Source organism: Lissotriton helveticus, chromosome 12 (genome assembly GCF_964261635.1).
Source record: "Lissotriton helveticus chromosome 12, aLisHel1.1, whole genome shotgun sequence".
NCBI classification, from domain to species: Eukaryota; Metazoa; Chordata; class Amphibia; order Caudata; family Salamandridae; genus Lissotriton; species Lissotriton helveticus.
The window spans coordinates 864,241,372-864,258,417 of NC_136073.1; the positions used below are offsets into that span (position 1 = coordinate 864,241,372).

The 17,046-nt window shown below is 42.8% G+C and overlaps 1 protein-coding gene across 3 annotated transcripts in view; it reads right to left on the bottom strand.

Moving 5' to 3' along the window:
* Positions 1–692: 692 nt before the first annotated feature.
* LOC144797571 (kelch-like ECH-associated protein 1A) overlaps positions 693–17,046 on the bottom strand; it is a 107,575-nt gene continuing 91,221 nt past the window's right edge. For all 3 annotated transcript variants that reach the window (XM_078668225.1, XM_078668224.1, XM_078668226.1), the window contains exons 6-7: positions 14,327–14,503; positions 693–5,367 (exon numbers count right to left, since the gene is read on the bottom strand). In XM_078668225.1, coding sequence (XP_078524351.1) covers positions 5,204–5,367; positions 14,327–14,503 — 341 coding nt within the window. In that variant the 3' untranslated portion in view covers positions 693–5,203. The remainder of the gene's footprint in view (positions 5,368–14,326; positions 14,504–17,046) is intronic.

Below are 17,046 nucleotides of genomic sequence, written 5' to 3' on the forward strand. Positions count from 1 at the left end.
TTGGTGTTAGTGTTTGTGCTTTACTTGCTCTATGCCTAGCAAACATACTGCCATATCTCCAAACGTCTGCATATCCGCCTTCCTGGTGCCTACATTGAACTCTCCTGTCTCCAGCATGTGTCCACGACCCTCTATCCTGTGCTTGCAACTCCTTGTTTAAAAGTTTTGAGTCTTTGTCCCCTGCCGTGTTCCCACCTCTCTATCCAACTGTTCTCAAATACCAATTGTAGAGCACCTGGTTACACAAAACGGTATGTCCCCATGCTAGAATCAGAGCCTCCAAGGAGAATAGACAGAAGCTCTGCAGTTCAGACGAGAAACAGAACCTAATAGGTGAGAGCTGAACTGGATAACATACAGAAATCGAGTTAAGAAGCAAATAGCCAGGTTTTCATTTGTTTACAAAATGTTCGAATCAAATCAACAAAATGTTCAAATCAAATCATTTCTGCTATGACTTTTACAATGATGAAAATTTCACCCTATCAGTCGGTCCATTTCTTGCAGTATTCGATCTCCCAGTCAGTATCCACATCACATTGTGACCAGGTCTGCTGTAGGCCAACATGTTTTTCAAACCTTAACATACTACATGCAAATAATCTGAATGACAAGCAATTAACCAACACAAACCACATTTACACATCCAATAATTTCTCATTTATAATTGATCAATGAACTATCATGCCTGGTACTTTTTAATTTTTATTTTATTCCTCTTAAAGGCTGTACATATTGGTTATTATGATAAAATTAACACAAGCAGTAAACTTCAACAAATATATTGTATATATACACACAGAATGAAGTAAACATATCAATGTGCAACAATGCATTACTCCAATACATTATTTCCAGAAAACAAATATGAAAATATAGTAAGAATATTTTTAGAAATCTGAGAATTTTCCACTTCATTACTTTTAGTTTGTTTGTATAATGCTGCATTTTATTTTATATTTCATGTGGGTATTTCGCATAGCACATAAAACCTGCATATGGTGCTTTTAGAGTGCTTTAGGACAAAGGTACATATAGGGAATGGTTTATTGCAATATTGCACATTTACAAGACCATGGTGGTAGAGCACATTTAGATCAGCTGGCAAGGATGGAGATCGCTGGTATATACTTACTGTTGAATATGTCCTAAATGTTTACAAAGTCTTGAAGAAGAGTATGAGTCCCGACCATGTGGGTGTAGAAGGAATGGCCTGTCCCCAGGACTTCTAGAAACACATGAAGACTGTTTTTAAGGCTAATTGGATTAAATAAATGGCATAGAGAAGAGGTGAGTCCTTAAGGATCTTCAAAATTTGAAGTAGCCATTTTTGGTCTAAAACGTAGAGTTATTAACTCCATTCATAAGCAGGAGATCTGAACCTGAGAATGTCTATCACCGAATCCCTTATATCTAGTAGGTCAGGAAATCACCAGATGCGGGTTGGCGAACCAGAGGCTTCAGGTCGGTAAGTAGGCAGTGAACTGTTTGAAAGTGTGTTCAGTGGACAGCCGTGGAGTACCTTGTTTTGAAAGTCACCCTTTCTTTTACTCAGAGTTGGTAGAGGGATATAACGGCCAGTGGGTATTGGTCTGTCATTTCAATCCAATAAGAGTTGAGCTGTATACTTTTGTACTCTGTCAAGCACGGCAAGGTTTGTTAGAGACGAATGTCAGGCATTTGTATTATCCAAGAAGCACTACATCAGGGGAGGATGGGGGGGGGGAATTCTGAGAGAAGTGGAATAATGGCAGTACCCCCTTTAGCTGGTGTAGGTGGCAGAATGCTGTTCTGATGAACGTGAAGGAAGATTGTTTTAATACAGAAAGTATGCTTTATCTAAAGGAGATACCAATCTCTATAATTTAACTTTTTATTGAGTCAGTTCACTTTTGTCAGGTTCACACATACACACACACACACACACACATGGATTCCAAGAGATTTTAAAACCTGGAGGATACACTCATTTAGATTTTGGCCTTAGCATAAAATTAGCTGCCGTTCTACACTACACCGTGATCTGTATTTGGCCAAAGCAGTTCCTGCCTCCAATCTCTTGTTTCAAGTAAATAAAAACTGCACTGACACAATGAATATATATGCACACTGAATCTGTGCATGCGTAGGTGCATGGTTTTAGTGCCAACCCATATCAGAATTCCCTAAATGTATTTCAATATTACATTTAGTGGTCTGTGGTGAATCCAAACCTTTGAACAATGTTAGATCATCCTTTTTAAACAAAAGGTGTGAGCCCAACATATGGAATGTCAAAGAGCAGAACCATGAATACAGAAAGCTAATATGTGCCAAGCAAACCGAGATAAATAAGCGCAATAGAAACAGAACAAAATCATTCAACCATAGAAGCATTTACACATTGCTGAATAAAGTAATCACAAATATTCTAAAGGGTCATGTTGGTCTTTAACCTCTTTCTCAGTGACGCAGTACGGATTGCACAATTTTTGTATTATTCTCACATTTGCAGTTCTGTGAAGATCAAGCAATGCCGTTAGGTCACCAGTTAATCTGCTGCAAGACCAACCTAGAGTGAGAATTTCGAAAGTGTTCAATTTTAGAGTACAAAGTCTCCATTGAAGGCAAGAAGGAAAATAATCATGTCATTGGGTTCCTCAGTGCAAAATGACTGGCTGTTCAAAAAGACACGGTCCACTACGTTTCTGAAAGTGTTCAAAAGAGGCAAGGGCAATCTGAAACATAAATAGCTCTGACTCCGACCAGGGTAACTGCAGACACCACTCCTCCTACTGTGACTGTTTATTCTGTGACTAGACTTGTTTCAATAGCCACTTCTTGGTTCTCTTGGGATATATGGGAATAAGTGCACGTAAATCTCAAAATGAACTGACAATTAGACTGACCCTTCCCAGTCAAGCACCCAAAGTATATTAAAGTTCATGTAAAAGTATGTAATCTGCAATTAAGGTAGTATATACCAAAACATAAATCGGCGGTACTAATTTCAACTTTTGCGGTCAGCTGAATATGTTATTGAACTGTGTTTCATTTCCTTAATCCAAGCGCGTGGGTGAATTAAACCAATGTACGTTAATTCAGCATAAATTCTTAATTTTAACTACATCTTCTTAGACACAAAATATCGCTAATTCCAAAAATATGTGTTGAATGCAGCAAGGCATAATTGATATGAAACTACTTTTTTAGAGAGCTTATCCAAATGTATGATTTTAAATGATTAAACCAAAAAGAAATACCTAAAAAGCAGTAAAAAGAAAAACTATTTCTTTTCAATAAAGAGTATTGAAAAAAACGGAAACTTGTATAATGCAGTTCAACGGATGGAAAACCAAAACTTTGTTAAAAATATTCTAGACCACACCTGCCAATCCCCTTTGATTGGTATCCCAACACTATATAGGTGTTACAGTAACCCAGAAGGTTGTGGCAAATGGCCTTGATGGATAAAAGAAATGTGTAAATCAGAGAAATGTTTTAAAGAACTTCAGAATAATCTTTTCACACCAGCCTGAACATAGACTTCATAATACAGTAACATTAGAGAATTCAGCCAGACATCTGCAAAAATATGTGGGGTGGTCAGACTAAAATAAAGAGAAATAAATGAAATGCAAAACAAGTGCAATCAAAGATCTGAACTAGATATAGTTATATTACATGTTGCATTGTCTCAATGACCTAAAATGTTCTTATTGAAGAGATTGGATCTGAAATCGTTCTACTCTTACTTGGGTCACCTTAGAGTTTGGTATTTTTACTATGCCTTCTACAGATCATCATCAGATTTTACAATGGACTGATTTTTCCATAGAAATACACTGTTTAATGACAACATTATTGAAATAACTTACATTTTGATCAGAACTTTGAAAATATACCTTTAAGTGTTTCTTGATAAATGTTCAGGAGTCACATTGCTCAAGACAATTCAAAGCTATCTCTGTACTGCACATATTAGGAGTTTTGTTCCAATGAAACCCCCCTGCAATTTTCCTTAGGTGGATTTTGGTAGGTAACCCCTGTTGACCTTTACCTTGCGGGGCGGGGTGGCTGGTAAATGCCTGGACATTCAGATTTTAGTGCGGTGAAAAACAGCACATTATGTCCCATTTTCGGAACAAAACTTTGAATAAGTGATAATTATCACCTGATCACCTTGGTGTTGGACTTTATCTAGTGTAATAATTCTATCATTCAACACAGGACAGTTGTACTGAAGGCCAATGAGTCAGCGAGGGAGAGCTTAAACATCTGTCTGTGAGGTTTCCTGTGTGGTCCCAGTATAATATTTTGATGGAACTATTTTGAGTTTCCCATAGGCTGCGTCTTTGTCAATTTTGGTTGCAAGCGTTTGCAATCACAGTTTACCACTTTCCTTGAGGTACAGCTTCAGGAATATGTTGTTTACATACTCTTTTAAGTGCTTTCGAATACAGTGTAAGCATTGCTCTGAGCACATGATCCAACCTCAATATTTCTTTAACAAATCTGCTGCCACATTATATGCTTGTTACAGTTTAAATGAAATTCACCAAGATTCAGAAAATGTTTGTAGCTTGCTGTGACTTAACAATAGTCTTAAGTACATTTTTGAGAATATGTCTTCTGAGGACTTAGGCAAGTTTTCTAATTACCTTTATTTGAACATTAACTACCTTATAATTTTAGACGCTTTGTCTTCTGTAATCAGTTTGTGCAAGACGCTCAGACCAGGACCTTGCAGAGATAAAGTGTTATCAGAAGAGACCCAAAGAACAAAAGAAAAACAAGTAAACAATGTAAACCTCCCGCCAAGATCATAGGGTACATGTCAAATATAATTTCCAAGTGCTGAAACCAATTCTTGGTTGTCGAGTAAGCATTTACAGAAGGAGTTATGGCAGATATGTTGGCAGCACCATTAGAAGGGTGTTGTATCTTCATTATTTCCGCATTCCAAGAGTATCGGCCAATGGAATACTGTCAGTAGTGCATATTTAGTCCAATAAAAGAAACCTATAAGGGAGATAAATCTTTTTAAGGTTCAAAGTGTTGTTTTAAAGTGCAATAGTGTGCTGGTCAGTCTGTCAATTGAAGTCAATGTCCGAAACAGATTACCAATATTAGAAGAGATTTTCCATAGATGTGGCTTAGCCTGCCCACACAGACTCAGGGTAATCTCTTGGTGAAAGAATTTGGAGAGTTGGAGTGTTTTTCTTCAGCAACATTCACATTCCTCCGCATGGCCTGGACATGGCTCCATGGTTACAGCTACTCCCATTCCACTGTACCCAGTTGGCATTTCAGCTACTTCTGTCCACTGACCACATTCAGGATTGTAACACTCAACACTTGATAGAAAGCCAGTCTGATTAAACCCACCTGAAAAACACCAAAATAAAGTTTCACAGTATCTCATTTGACTTATTTCTGCGTAATTAACATGCAGAAAACCGCAAACTAAAAACAGTTCCATGCTAACTGACATTTGTTTAGAGCTACATTGCCTTTAGATTCACCTTGAATGAAAAAAGTGGTGTTTTTTTGTGAATGGTTCTGGAAACTTATGATATGATGTTCTGCCTGTCATTTACATTGGCTGCACCTCAAATTGTGTGAGGCTGGAGAAATTACGATTCAAGCCGGTCTTCCCATCTCACGTACACATTGATTTGTTCCTAATAAAATGCTTTTGACTGGATTCATCTTTGCATTGTTGGTGGCATGCACCATACTCCTGTTTATCTTCACCGCCGTCCTGGTATTTCTTTTTTTCCAAAACAACGCTGCTATGCACGAAGTCCATGTCACCAAGGAAGGATAGTAGCACATTTAGAGGTTATTGTCGGAATAGGTTAAGGGCTCCATAGCTGATACTTCCATATTTTCATCACAGAAATTCTGTATTGTCGAATTGTATATGGTATGTGGCGTGTTACTTGTAAGTAGCTAACAAATCTGTGGCTTTCTTTACACTCACTGGCAACAGGGTGTGTTAAGTTTAGCACTCCGGTAAAAGTGACAAAACTATGAGATTGTGCTAATGTTTCCTGCATATATTTGACTTACTTACAGTCAAAGACCTTAGGCTAAGGACCAACATTTAGCTATGTCTAATTCAAGAGATTCCTGAACATTAAGTGCTAGGACTTGCTCATGGCTGTTAACCAACCTCTACTGACCTATCAGCACAAGAGGAAAGCTGGATCATAAAGAACTCACGCTTCCAATCAGACTCAAATTTGCTTCTCAACTGTGTGCTCTTAATTGGAATGCGACTTCAACAATGTACAAAATTATAATGAATAAAGAAACACCTATTTGGCTGTGCTTCAAAGTGCTTTTATTTGTATGTTTCCAGGAAGAGCACCAGTAGCTGCTTTACCTATAATTGAGTAAGCTCTGCACTTACTTGGAATGGTTTGTAGGCTTTCTTATACTTATGTTTTTCTCTCTGGATATAGACTATTTAGATAGCTATATGTTTATAAAAACTGAGTCATATTTAACAAAGAGTTGCTCGGTTTTCTCAATACCTTTGGTCCTGTTGGGTTTAAATGCCTGATGTATTTTTACAGAGGTGAACTGCAAGTCAGATAAAGGTGGTATGGGCATTTATCCTCTTCAAGGCTACATGAAGAACATTCTTCACTTCTAGACAACATATGCTCATTTTTTCAATATGATGACATAGGAAGTGCTCATGGTTGGACCTTATCCTCTTTGACAATGTCAATATAAACTGAAGGCACACTGAATACCTGTACAGCACCTAAACGAGAGGAAATCAGTTCCATTTAGTGATGCAATGCTGTGTTGCACCATGTGGTCTTCAGTATAGGACAGATGCTCCGGTCTGCATGGCAATCTATTCTGTGATTCTCTGGCAACTGAAGATTGGGTATGAAGAAACATTTGTTTGGCGCACACTGCAGTGATCAGGATTGGCCATTTGTACCACAGAATATCAACAGAAAATATATTGTGGCATACTTATATCAAGGACAGAATATGAAGGGACACCATTTTTAAAGATAAGTCAACATAGAAGTATAGACTTACTGTTCCTAACTTCACATCGCGGTATCTTGAGCATATATGTACAGTCTAAGTAGATATATGTGGAGTAAGGTATAGAAAATCTAGACTTACTTACCTGTCGATATTTTATTTTCAATATTCTTTTGTTTATATTCTTTCCCATCAATATTGTTGATTCGCTATTCAGGGGGAACAACAGATTGGCCACATTCTGTATACTTTCAATCTAAGGATGACTTTCAGTCAAAGGACAAAGATAATATTGAGGCAAATACATAGAAAAACATGCCTCACAACCGCTCAATTGAGTTGAGTTCTGACTATCAGGATACACAGTCTCATCACTCCATGCTTTTTGCTGTTGTAAAAATATCTACTTAGAGGGATCCACTCTAATCAAAGATTTATGCTGGTTCTCTGTCACTGATGATCCATTTGCTTCTAATCTTTTCAGCGCAATCTAGTTAAAACATCTGTTTTCGGTTTCCCAACGTTGGCAGATGAACAGCTGTGATCTGCCATCCTTGTTCCAGGAATTTTTAGGTCTCGTAGAGGCGTGGGCGGAGCAGCGAAGCTGCTGGGCACACCCTGCGAGAGATATTGTTCTGAAAAGGGTACTGTAAGACCCGCTCCTCCTTTTCAGTGGGAAGCGCCAGCGTTTAGGGTAAACACAAGCTTGCCATTGAAAAGGAGGATTTTCAGTTGCCGTCCTGTCCACATTTTTAGACAGGCCCTACGGACACTTTTCTTATCTGCTTGTTTATTTTAACAAGCAGATAAGAACATTCTTCACCACAGCTGTGAGCAGACATGGAGAGCGGAGGCGCTGGTGGCCACGGGGACTGTAGCTCTCCCCCACCCACTCACCCCAGCCGGGCTCTGCCTCTCAGTGTCTGCCAGCAGACACTGCAGCAGGGGAGAGTATCTCCCCCGCCCTCCCACCTTCAACCTCTTCCTGGTCTTTGCTGCTAAGGCCTGTCACTTGTTGATATAACGTGAACAGAGACATCTTTTGTGTGTGTGTGTGGGGGGGGAGTGACTCGCTCAGTAAAGCAAACTTCAGTGTAGTCTTGTTAAAGTGACTTTCGATCCATCCGAGATAGAAATATGTTTTGTGTTGAAATCTGCAAATTATGCAACAGGTTGTGGTTTGCGTGCAAGTACATTAACGGAAAGCGCCACTGGCGCGGAAACACAAAAAATTGTTGAGGTCATGAACATGAGTAAAAATAGAACAACAAATAATGAAGCAGTGACGTGGTTGCTAGAAAGCAAAATCACTTGTTAGCAATGCTTAATTTGTGGCATAAGTGCCAGGGCCCAAGATATTTCTCAGGAGGCCACTGTTGCTTTTCCTATTTCAGGCCACTGCCAGTGCTGTCAAATACGAGAACCAACGGCACCCACTATCCAGGGTAGAACAAAAAACAAGTGTGTATACCCAGTCCTGAATCTGCTCATTGCTAGGCCTAGGAGAACTAATTTTCTGTTTCCAGGAACACCTTCACAAAATAGCTGCGGTTTCGCGAAACAGGGATGAAAATTCTGCCAAGGGTATACCATGAAACGAGCCACCTAAAAAGAATGAAACGCAAAAACGCTCACCAAACTTCCTCGATTGACAAACCGCGAAGGGCCACGCCCGCGAAACTCTGCGTAAATCTGGCCCGTGCGCGAAATATCCCACGATGGCGGATTTCTCTCGTTTCATGTTGTAGTGGAATGCTTTGCCCACACAAGTCTTCACACTGGTTGAAACGATGGCAGGGTGGGGTTCACTGTGTAGAGGTAGGGTGAGCACTAGTGATAGCCATGTCAACATGGCAGTGCGTTGTCTCACTGCATGAAACTGCATATCATATCCTAAGTGTAGCGGACTTTTCATAGAATTGAATGTTCCACTGCTGTTAATCTATCGCACTGCACATCCAACGGCATGTTACACTATCTGTGAACAGAGCTCTGGATTTTGCCCTGCATAATGAACATTATAGTATAATGTAAATCACACTTAGTGGGCTGTAGGCTACACCGTGCGTTGCACTGTACCACGTACTGTAAGTGTTCTCAATCACGCTGTCGCACTGCATATTGTCTATCACACCACACAGTAAATGGCACTGTACATTACACCCGTACATTACGCACTCCAAAGGGTCGAAACTTGAAGCCGAGTATAGCACTGCATTTGATACTGCACGCTGCACTGTATATCCTGTCGAAGTAACCAGGCTGCACAAAGCAGTTCGCATTGAATATTGCATAATACATCTAATTGTTTATCGTTCCGCGTGCCAATACATACTGCAGTGCAATGCACACTGCACATCCAACCACAGTTAACGACCTTATGAATTCTATATTAACTAGTACAGATGTTTATTTCACGCCGTATGTTGCACTGTATAAAGAACTAGCAGCCCGTCCCGACGTTGTCCGGGTATGAAATAGAATGTGTGCAATGTGTGTAATAGGCAAGGGAAATTTATTTTAAAATCTATCGGTAGAGAACATTTTTAGCATGAAGTGTCACAATAGTTAGGCATGTGTGTGCAGATAGTGTGTGTACCTCGGAGTAAGAAGTATTAGCAGATGTCTCTAGTGTGTATGTACTCCACTTCCGTAGGTAAGCGTGTGTGAAAGTATATTCAGTTGTAAATTTCGTTTCCCCGCAGCCACGCTGAATCACGCCATCCCCCGCTTGAGGCCCGGCTCCAGTTTTGTTTGATGTTGTGCTTGTGGTGTGAAGTCGTTGATGCAGAGGGGTGACAGCGCGCGCTGGAGACGCTGCGCGTGTGGGAAAGTGCAGTCAGTTCAAAGGTTAGTGTCTCAGCAGGCGCGCTTAGTCGCGTCATCCGCCGCCTGAGCCTGGCTCCAGCCCTGGTTGATGTTGTGCGCCTGGTGTCAATTCGTTTATGCAGAGAGTTGAGTGTGTGACAGCGCGCAGGAGACGCTGCAGTTAGTGTCCCCGCAGGCACGGTCCTTTATGCAGAGAGTTGACTGGCTCACAACGCGCAGGATACTGTGCAGTTATTGTCACCACAGACACGATCAGTCGCTTCTGCCCCCGCCTAAGCCCCGGCAATTGCCACGCCCATTGGCCACGCCCCTTGCTCCAGCGCAATTGCCGCACCCATTGGCCTTGGCCACGCCCCCGGCCCAACGCACACGTTTGTTTTCCACACGCCCTCAAGGCATGCTTTTTTTGGGGGGATGTGCCGCGCGATTGTTGCGCCCATTGGCCACACCCCTTGCTGCCGCGCAATTGTAATTGCCGCACCCATTGGCCTTGTTCACGCCCCCAGCACAACGCACGCGTTTAAGGAACGCTTTTTTTTTGTCGTCATGCCGCGTCCCGCCCACGCTCACAAAGGACTACTTTGCTGGTAAGGTTCTTTTACTTTTCAAATGTATATGGTGGGCATCTGTATAGCCTATGTCCTTCTGCTGCAACTGCCCTTTCCAATGTTGTGATTGGTGCTGTGGTTCCTGAGATTACCCGCCTCAAAGGTTTAGGCTCTCTCTTTATAATATTAGTATAGATAGACTCACGTCACGTAGCTATGCTTCAAACTACATTGTGCTGAAAGTCAGCTCGCACAAATCAGTGTATCATTGTATGTTGCACTGTAGACAACTTTGTGCCCCCCCCCCCAAATATGCTACTATGTACTGTATGCTGAATGTTTCCAGTTGCTTGCTTCTCTTCGTCTTGTTGTGGGATTGGCCCACCCATCCGCACCGTTTTACTGCTCGTGCCCCCCCCCCGGTGGGTGGCAGCCACGTCTTCAATACACATCACCTGCCATGGCTTCCTGTTGCTCACCATTTCTTTTCATCGCAGTGTACTGCACAAGCGCCTAGATAACCCCCATACTGGCGGAGTACCCACATCTGAAACTTCCCTTGCTGCTCTTGTTCTGTGTATTATTATTATTATTATTTAGCGATTTATAGAGCGCCTGGTGACCCGGAGGCATCCCCGCGCTGTGAAAATTATTGGAGACCGGAGGTAATGAGGAGGGGTACTATTTGGGGAAAAGGAGAGTTTTCAGTCTTTTACGGAAGAGGGGGTAACAGGATTCCAGACGCAGGCTGCGGGGGAGTGAGTTCCATCCTGAGGACGCTTTGACAGAAAAGCGTCGACCACCGGTGCGTACCTTCCTGAATCTAGGGACACTGGCCAAGCGTTCGTTGTCCGAGCGCAGGAGTCTGGGGGCTTTGTAGGGAGTGACCATATCCTTCAGGGCAGCTGGACCAACACCATTGATGAGTTTGTGGGCAGTGCACAGGGCCTTGAATTCTACCCTCTGCCGCACCGGGAGCCAGTGAAGAACCTTGAGGGCAGGTCTGGCCGATGCTCTGGGGGGGAGGCCCATAATGAGCCGCGCCGCCGCATTTTGGATGCGTTGGAGTTTAGCCAAGGTGGATTCGGGGGCCCCGAGGTAGATGGCATTGCTGTAGTCAAGCCGGGAAAGAATAAGACCTTGAACCAGTAGTTTCCTTGATAACGGAGGAAGTAGTGGGAGGATCCTGCGGATGGATCGCATGAGCCCAAAACAGATTCCTGCTGTTTTGGCTGCTTGGGTCTTCATGGTCAACTCAGGTTCTAGCCAGACTCCCAGTGTCTTGATTTCCTTTTTCGGGGTTGGTACCTCACCGAGGACGTCTGGCCAGACCGAAAGGGGGATGGTTGTCCATTTCTTGCCCATAAGCATGATTTCAGTTTTCGCTCCGTTGAGCTTCAGAGAGGAAACGTTCCTTCTACCACCCCAAACAGCGCCCGAAGCCACAAGTAACTATTTCTAATGGCCTCCCCTTTCGAGAATGTAGCACCTAGGGTCCTGAGAATTGTGCGATTGAACTATAAGTCACCACGCTCAGTATCAGCACTGCATAAGGCTCTGCCCCCTCTGTTAATTGACTAAGACACATCATTTCTTTCCACCCTCTACCCAAATCACTGCCAGTCTGACTGCAGTGCAATAGACTAGGCACTATACGAACTGATAATGCACCGATCCCGTGAGTCTCGCGGCCCTCACAGTTGCACTAGAACCACTCATAAACTCGCCTCTTCTTGCCCCCCTTCTATAACACATCGGATCCCACCAGTTGCCCTAACTATTCTTATATGACTATTCAGGCGCTATATGACTCCACTCACAGCTAAGAGCAGCGCTCTCCCGCAACCTCTACAGCGCTGCACCAAGGCGAGGACGGATGATAGATCGCACTCTCCCCGATCTCACTGAATATACTGCACAGCACCTGAGTTTAGGCGCTATAAGGATCGATAAATCATAGCGCTGTGTGCGAAAGTGCATTTTATAGAAATGTTCTTACCTCAGAGGGTGTCTGTCTCTCCCAGACCCCCACACATGAACCGAGAAGTGCCCGGACACCCCGACTCGAGGCGCTATAGGACTTCTCACCGCTTAGACTGCGGGCGCGGGGAGGTCGCTGCAGCCGGGACCGATGCCTCCGACGGTGTAGGCGAGCAGCAGCCAGAGCCGAGAGCCGTATGGCACATCCTTGAGGAGCCGTGAGCGCATCTCCACGCCCTCCTCAGCTGACCCGAAGCGCTGCATTCCTCCAAGCTCCCGTCTCGGCTCTCTCTTCCCTTATCTGCAACCGCACAAGGACCGGGGGAGGGACAGGTGAATCACATAATAGAGTGATTCGGTTCAGCCCAAAAACTTCCGCTGGGTGAGTGAATGAAAGAATAAAGGTGCGCGCGGGCTCTTACCGTGCGCCTCTGCTAACTGAGTCGTGTTTTGGCAGCTCCACTAACAGGTGTGTCGAAGGTCACATGGCTCGTATTCGTTCATACACTGAAATCGTCCCTCGTATGACAGCTGGCTACTATCAGTGCAGCAGGTGCAGTGGCACCAGTGCCAGGGGTTGTGGCTGCACACCAAGCACTGAAGTATACAAAACAAGCATTTGTAATGCAATAGGTCTCGCATTTACGCAAATTTAAGCTATTGGCATTGTGAATGACAATGCCTTTTATTTATGTTTTAAAAATCAAAACATAGATAAAAGGCATTGTCATTTACAATGCTAGTAGCTCAAACTTGCGTAAATGCGAGACCTATTGCATTGCAAATGCTTGTTCCAAATTGTTTCAGCTTCCTTCTGGCACCCCATGACCAGATTCCTTTCTGCAGTTTCTAACTGAACATTACCTTTGTTTGTGCAAAGTAGGCCTTATATATTAAGTCAGGAATGAGTTGATGGCTAGATAGAATATATTTAATAAACTTCAGCAGGCTGATCACATAGGAGTTCTTTCTTTATGATTAGCAACAAGACTATACCAGCTATATAGCACAATGAGTTATAAATCTGTGATTGATGAAGGAATGCAAACTGGAAAACAAATACGGTAGAACTGGAGAGGGAGTGTAAGCTTCTGTCCAAATATTCCAATGAACAGAAGAATGAACTGAGTGCTGGAGTCAGTTTAGGAGTACATTTTGGGGAATCAAATAAAAAAGTGTGAGATTGCTGGTGTGAATTAATCAGAATAAATCAGTGAGAGAGTAAAAGAGTGAACAGAAGAAAAAAGTCAGGGGAAGACTGAGCGAATGAGTTTGAAAGCCAGAAGAGTGAGTTAAAGAGCAACTGAGTAGAAGATAGAGTGAGTTGGTGAAAAATAGTGAGCAATGGAAACAGAAAGTGAACAAGGAGGACGAGCAGTGAAAGAAGAAGGATGAACAGAGGGAAGATGAAGGTGAAGAAGAGAGGGAGGAAAAAACTAAGGAGCTTTTATGTACAAATTCCTATAAGCATTGAACACCCTCCCATAGATGCAGTACATGGTTCTTATGTTGTGACATAATGACAACTCTGAGACTTTCACGGATTTAAGAGAAAATTATAGAACCAATTTATGATATCTCGGTAGGAATGTAAACACGGCAAGAGAGGATGGTGCACCTGATACTCAAAAGTTTCCTTAGACTTGCTTGATGCCTGTCCCAAATACAATACTAAAATGACATCAAACATCCAAGAGTGTGAAACCTCTGTGTGTCACCAATTTGAATTTCCCTCAGCTTTTTCTCACCAATCTTTGAAAGTTCAAGAGGCAGAACAAGTTGAAGTACACATTAGGTTTTTTGACACTGTGAGCAGAATATCTAAGAGAAGCAATATGTCACAAGTATACAAACTCTTCCAGGAAAGTAGTCATAAATTAACATAATCACTGTGGTTTCGTGAAAAGTTAACGTTTCTATCATGAATGTTTTCAAATGGGCTTCATAAAAATACATAAAGGATTTATCCTTACCAAGTGCATAAATTTTCCCTTGGTGCACGGTCACTCCATGAGCACTTCTCTGGTGCTTCATTGGGGCAATGGTCTCCCACCTGTTTTTTTCAACACTGTATCGCTCTACGCTGTTTAATTGGTTACTGCCATCATAGCCTCCAACAGCATAAATGTAATCATCAATGGCCACAACTCCTAAAGGAAACAAGGTATTGTATAAAATGAAACAAGAGAATTCTTAAATTATAACTTACTGGTAATTGTACAGACGTTGGTGACGGAGCACACCAAAAGCTTGCTTATGTGTGCAGCTTCTACACTTGGGCATGGCTGATCTTCCTCTGCTTGTGGTAAGATCATCAACATGGTCTTTAACTGATTGAAACTCTTCTCAATGCTGGGAAGAGTGGAGTCATGATGGGATGTAGTAGCGTGGAGAAGGACAATGTAGTATTGGGTTGAGTGTAAAAAATACTAATTGTACATCACACATCTGTTAAGTTTAAGTTTATTGTTTCAGTTAATTAAAACCATAACAATTTTGCATCTTAAAACCATAAATTATTACAGTTGATAACATCATGAAATAATACTTCCTTAGAAAAAGTGCAACCAATCATTCACACATCAATTTATGCTCAGGCTGGGGGTATCTAGAGGCTTTTGGATCAGCAGGTGTAGGCAATTGTTGGCTTTTGTGAATTTGAAGCAACAGATATCATAAAATCTCGTCTGTGCTAGTTGCATCTAGTGTGGTGCTTTGGAGAAAATTGGTGAAATCCCACTTGGGATTTGAGTAAAATTCCTGTAAATCACTAAAGTTCTTCTAGGAAAAAGGTTTGCAATGCCAATTATGTCTTCAATGACTCTGATGGCAACCAGTAGTAAAGTATCGCAGTGCAAATAGCAGCTATGCCTACAACTAATGTGTATTTGTGTACATACTTATTCCAGTTTAGGTAAGCTACAGAGTAGTCCACAGCATTCACCTTCTTGAGAGAGTGTGGGAGAAAGATAGTGATTGTGACCATTTGTGGTTGCCAGGTGTATGTGTAGAGGTGGCTGTGTGTTGCCCTGTAACTTAATTAGCAATTGCTGTGATGTGGCAGATGTTTTCATTTAGGGGCCTACCGTACCCTTGATTTGTAGGCTTCCTGCAAACCAACACGATGCAGGAGGTCATGAGAAACAGAAGCCTCAGTCAGTTTCACCGAAATCCAGGATAGAGGCTGAAACATCAGTATCATAACCTGAATATCCTGGACTCGCTGCTTGGTAGGATAAGCCCAAAAGTGTGCTGTGTCCAGAACAACTCCAATGAAAGGGAACATCTGGGAAGAAATCAGGTGTGACTTCAGCATGTTTAGAGAGAACCCCAGCGAATGCAGGAGGTCTGCCGTAGTCTGAAGGCGGGAGATGACAGCCTAGGGCGAGGACGACTTCAACAGCCAGTCGTCGAGGTAGGGAAGACTGAAATCCCTGCAACCACCGCCATCACCTTGGAGAACACCTACGGAGCACTGGTAAGGCCAAAAGGTAGCACAGTAAACTGAAAATGCTCGTGGTCTACCTTGAATCGCAGGTAACGTCAGTGGCCCGGCAGGATGGGGATGTGAAAACACGCATCCTGCAAGTTCAACGCTACCAGACAGTCTCCTTGGTCTAGGGCAGACAAGACCTGAGCCAATGTGAGCATCATGAACTCCTTTTTGAGGCAGTGGTTGAAGGTTCGAGGATCTAAAACGGGCCGTAACCCATTGTTCTTCTTCAGAATCATAAACTAGCAGGACAGTGGCTGAGATACGGTTGATGCGGCTGAAAACCCCTTCTGTTGCCATAAAAGGGGCAAAAGCTAGACTGGCCATAGGGTGGTACTGAGAGTCCCAAGGCTCTGGCCATAGCACAAGAGTCCTTGAAGCACTCTAAGGCCGAGTCCGCCTTTGCTCCAAAGAGACGAAAATCTGTCAAAGGGCATGTCCATCAAATTAGCTTGGACATCATTACCCGAGTAGCCAGATGTTATTAGCTAGGCGTTGAGCCGCAAGGCCATTGTCGACGAAATCGCACCGCCCAGCATGTCAGTGGTGTCAAGGCAACACCCAATGGTGAATTTTACTGCATCTCTCCCATCTCATCCTTGACCGCCTGGGAGAGCGCAGGCCGGGGCTCCTCTGGGACCTGAGGTTCCGTGATTTTCGACTTCGCTTCGTAGTCAGCCACCATTTAGTGACAGCCGCCATTTTGTGTTGCCCTCACTCAGGCGACACGGCGAACATAGTGTTTTTGCTTTTTCAGCTGCTCGCCTCTCCTGTTAAAGAGTAACCCTTTGTCCTTGTCTAAGAAACCGATGTCAGGAACTGGCCGAGTTAGTTAATCCATGTCTAGACTGATTGATCCTTGTCTTAGTTGGCTGTGTGGGTCTCACCATTCTTCCTTTATTTTATCTTGTTTAACTGGCCTTCACTATTCTTTCTGTTTATTCTCTTGTTACACAACTGTCCTTTGAGGCTCGCAAATACGTCCTGCCACCTGCAAATTGAATTACATGCACTAGCACTGATTAACTTGAGGGGAGGGGAGAACACGGGGTCTGAAAGAAGGGCGTATACGAGATACCCGATAGCTTGTTTTCGAACTTTTCCCATTTGTCAGTTCTGTATGTTTTGGGAGTGAGTATTGTAAATGTGTACTGTATAAAAGACTGTTCACCACAGAATGAAGTGGCAGTCTCCTGAGAA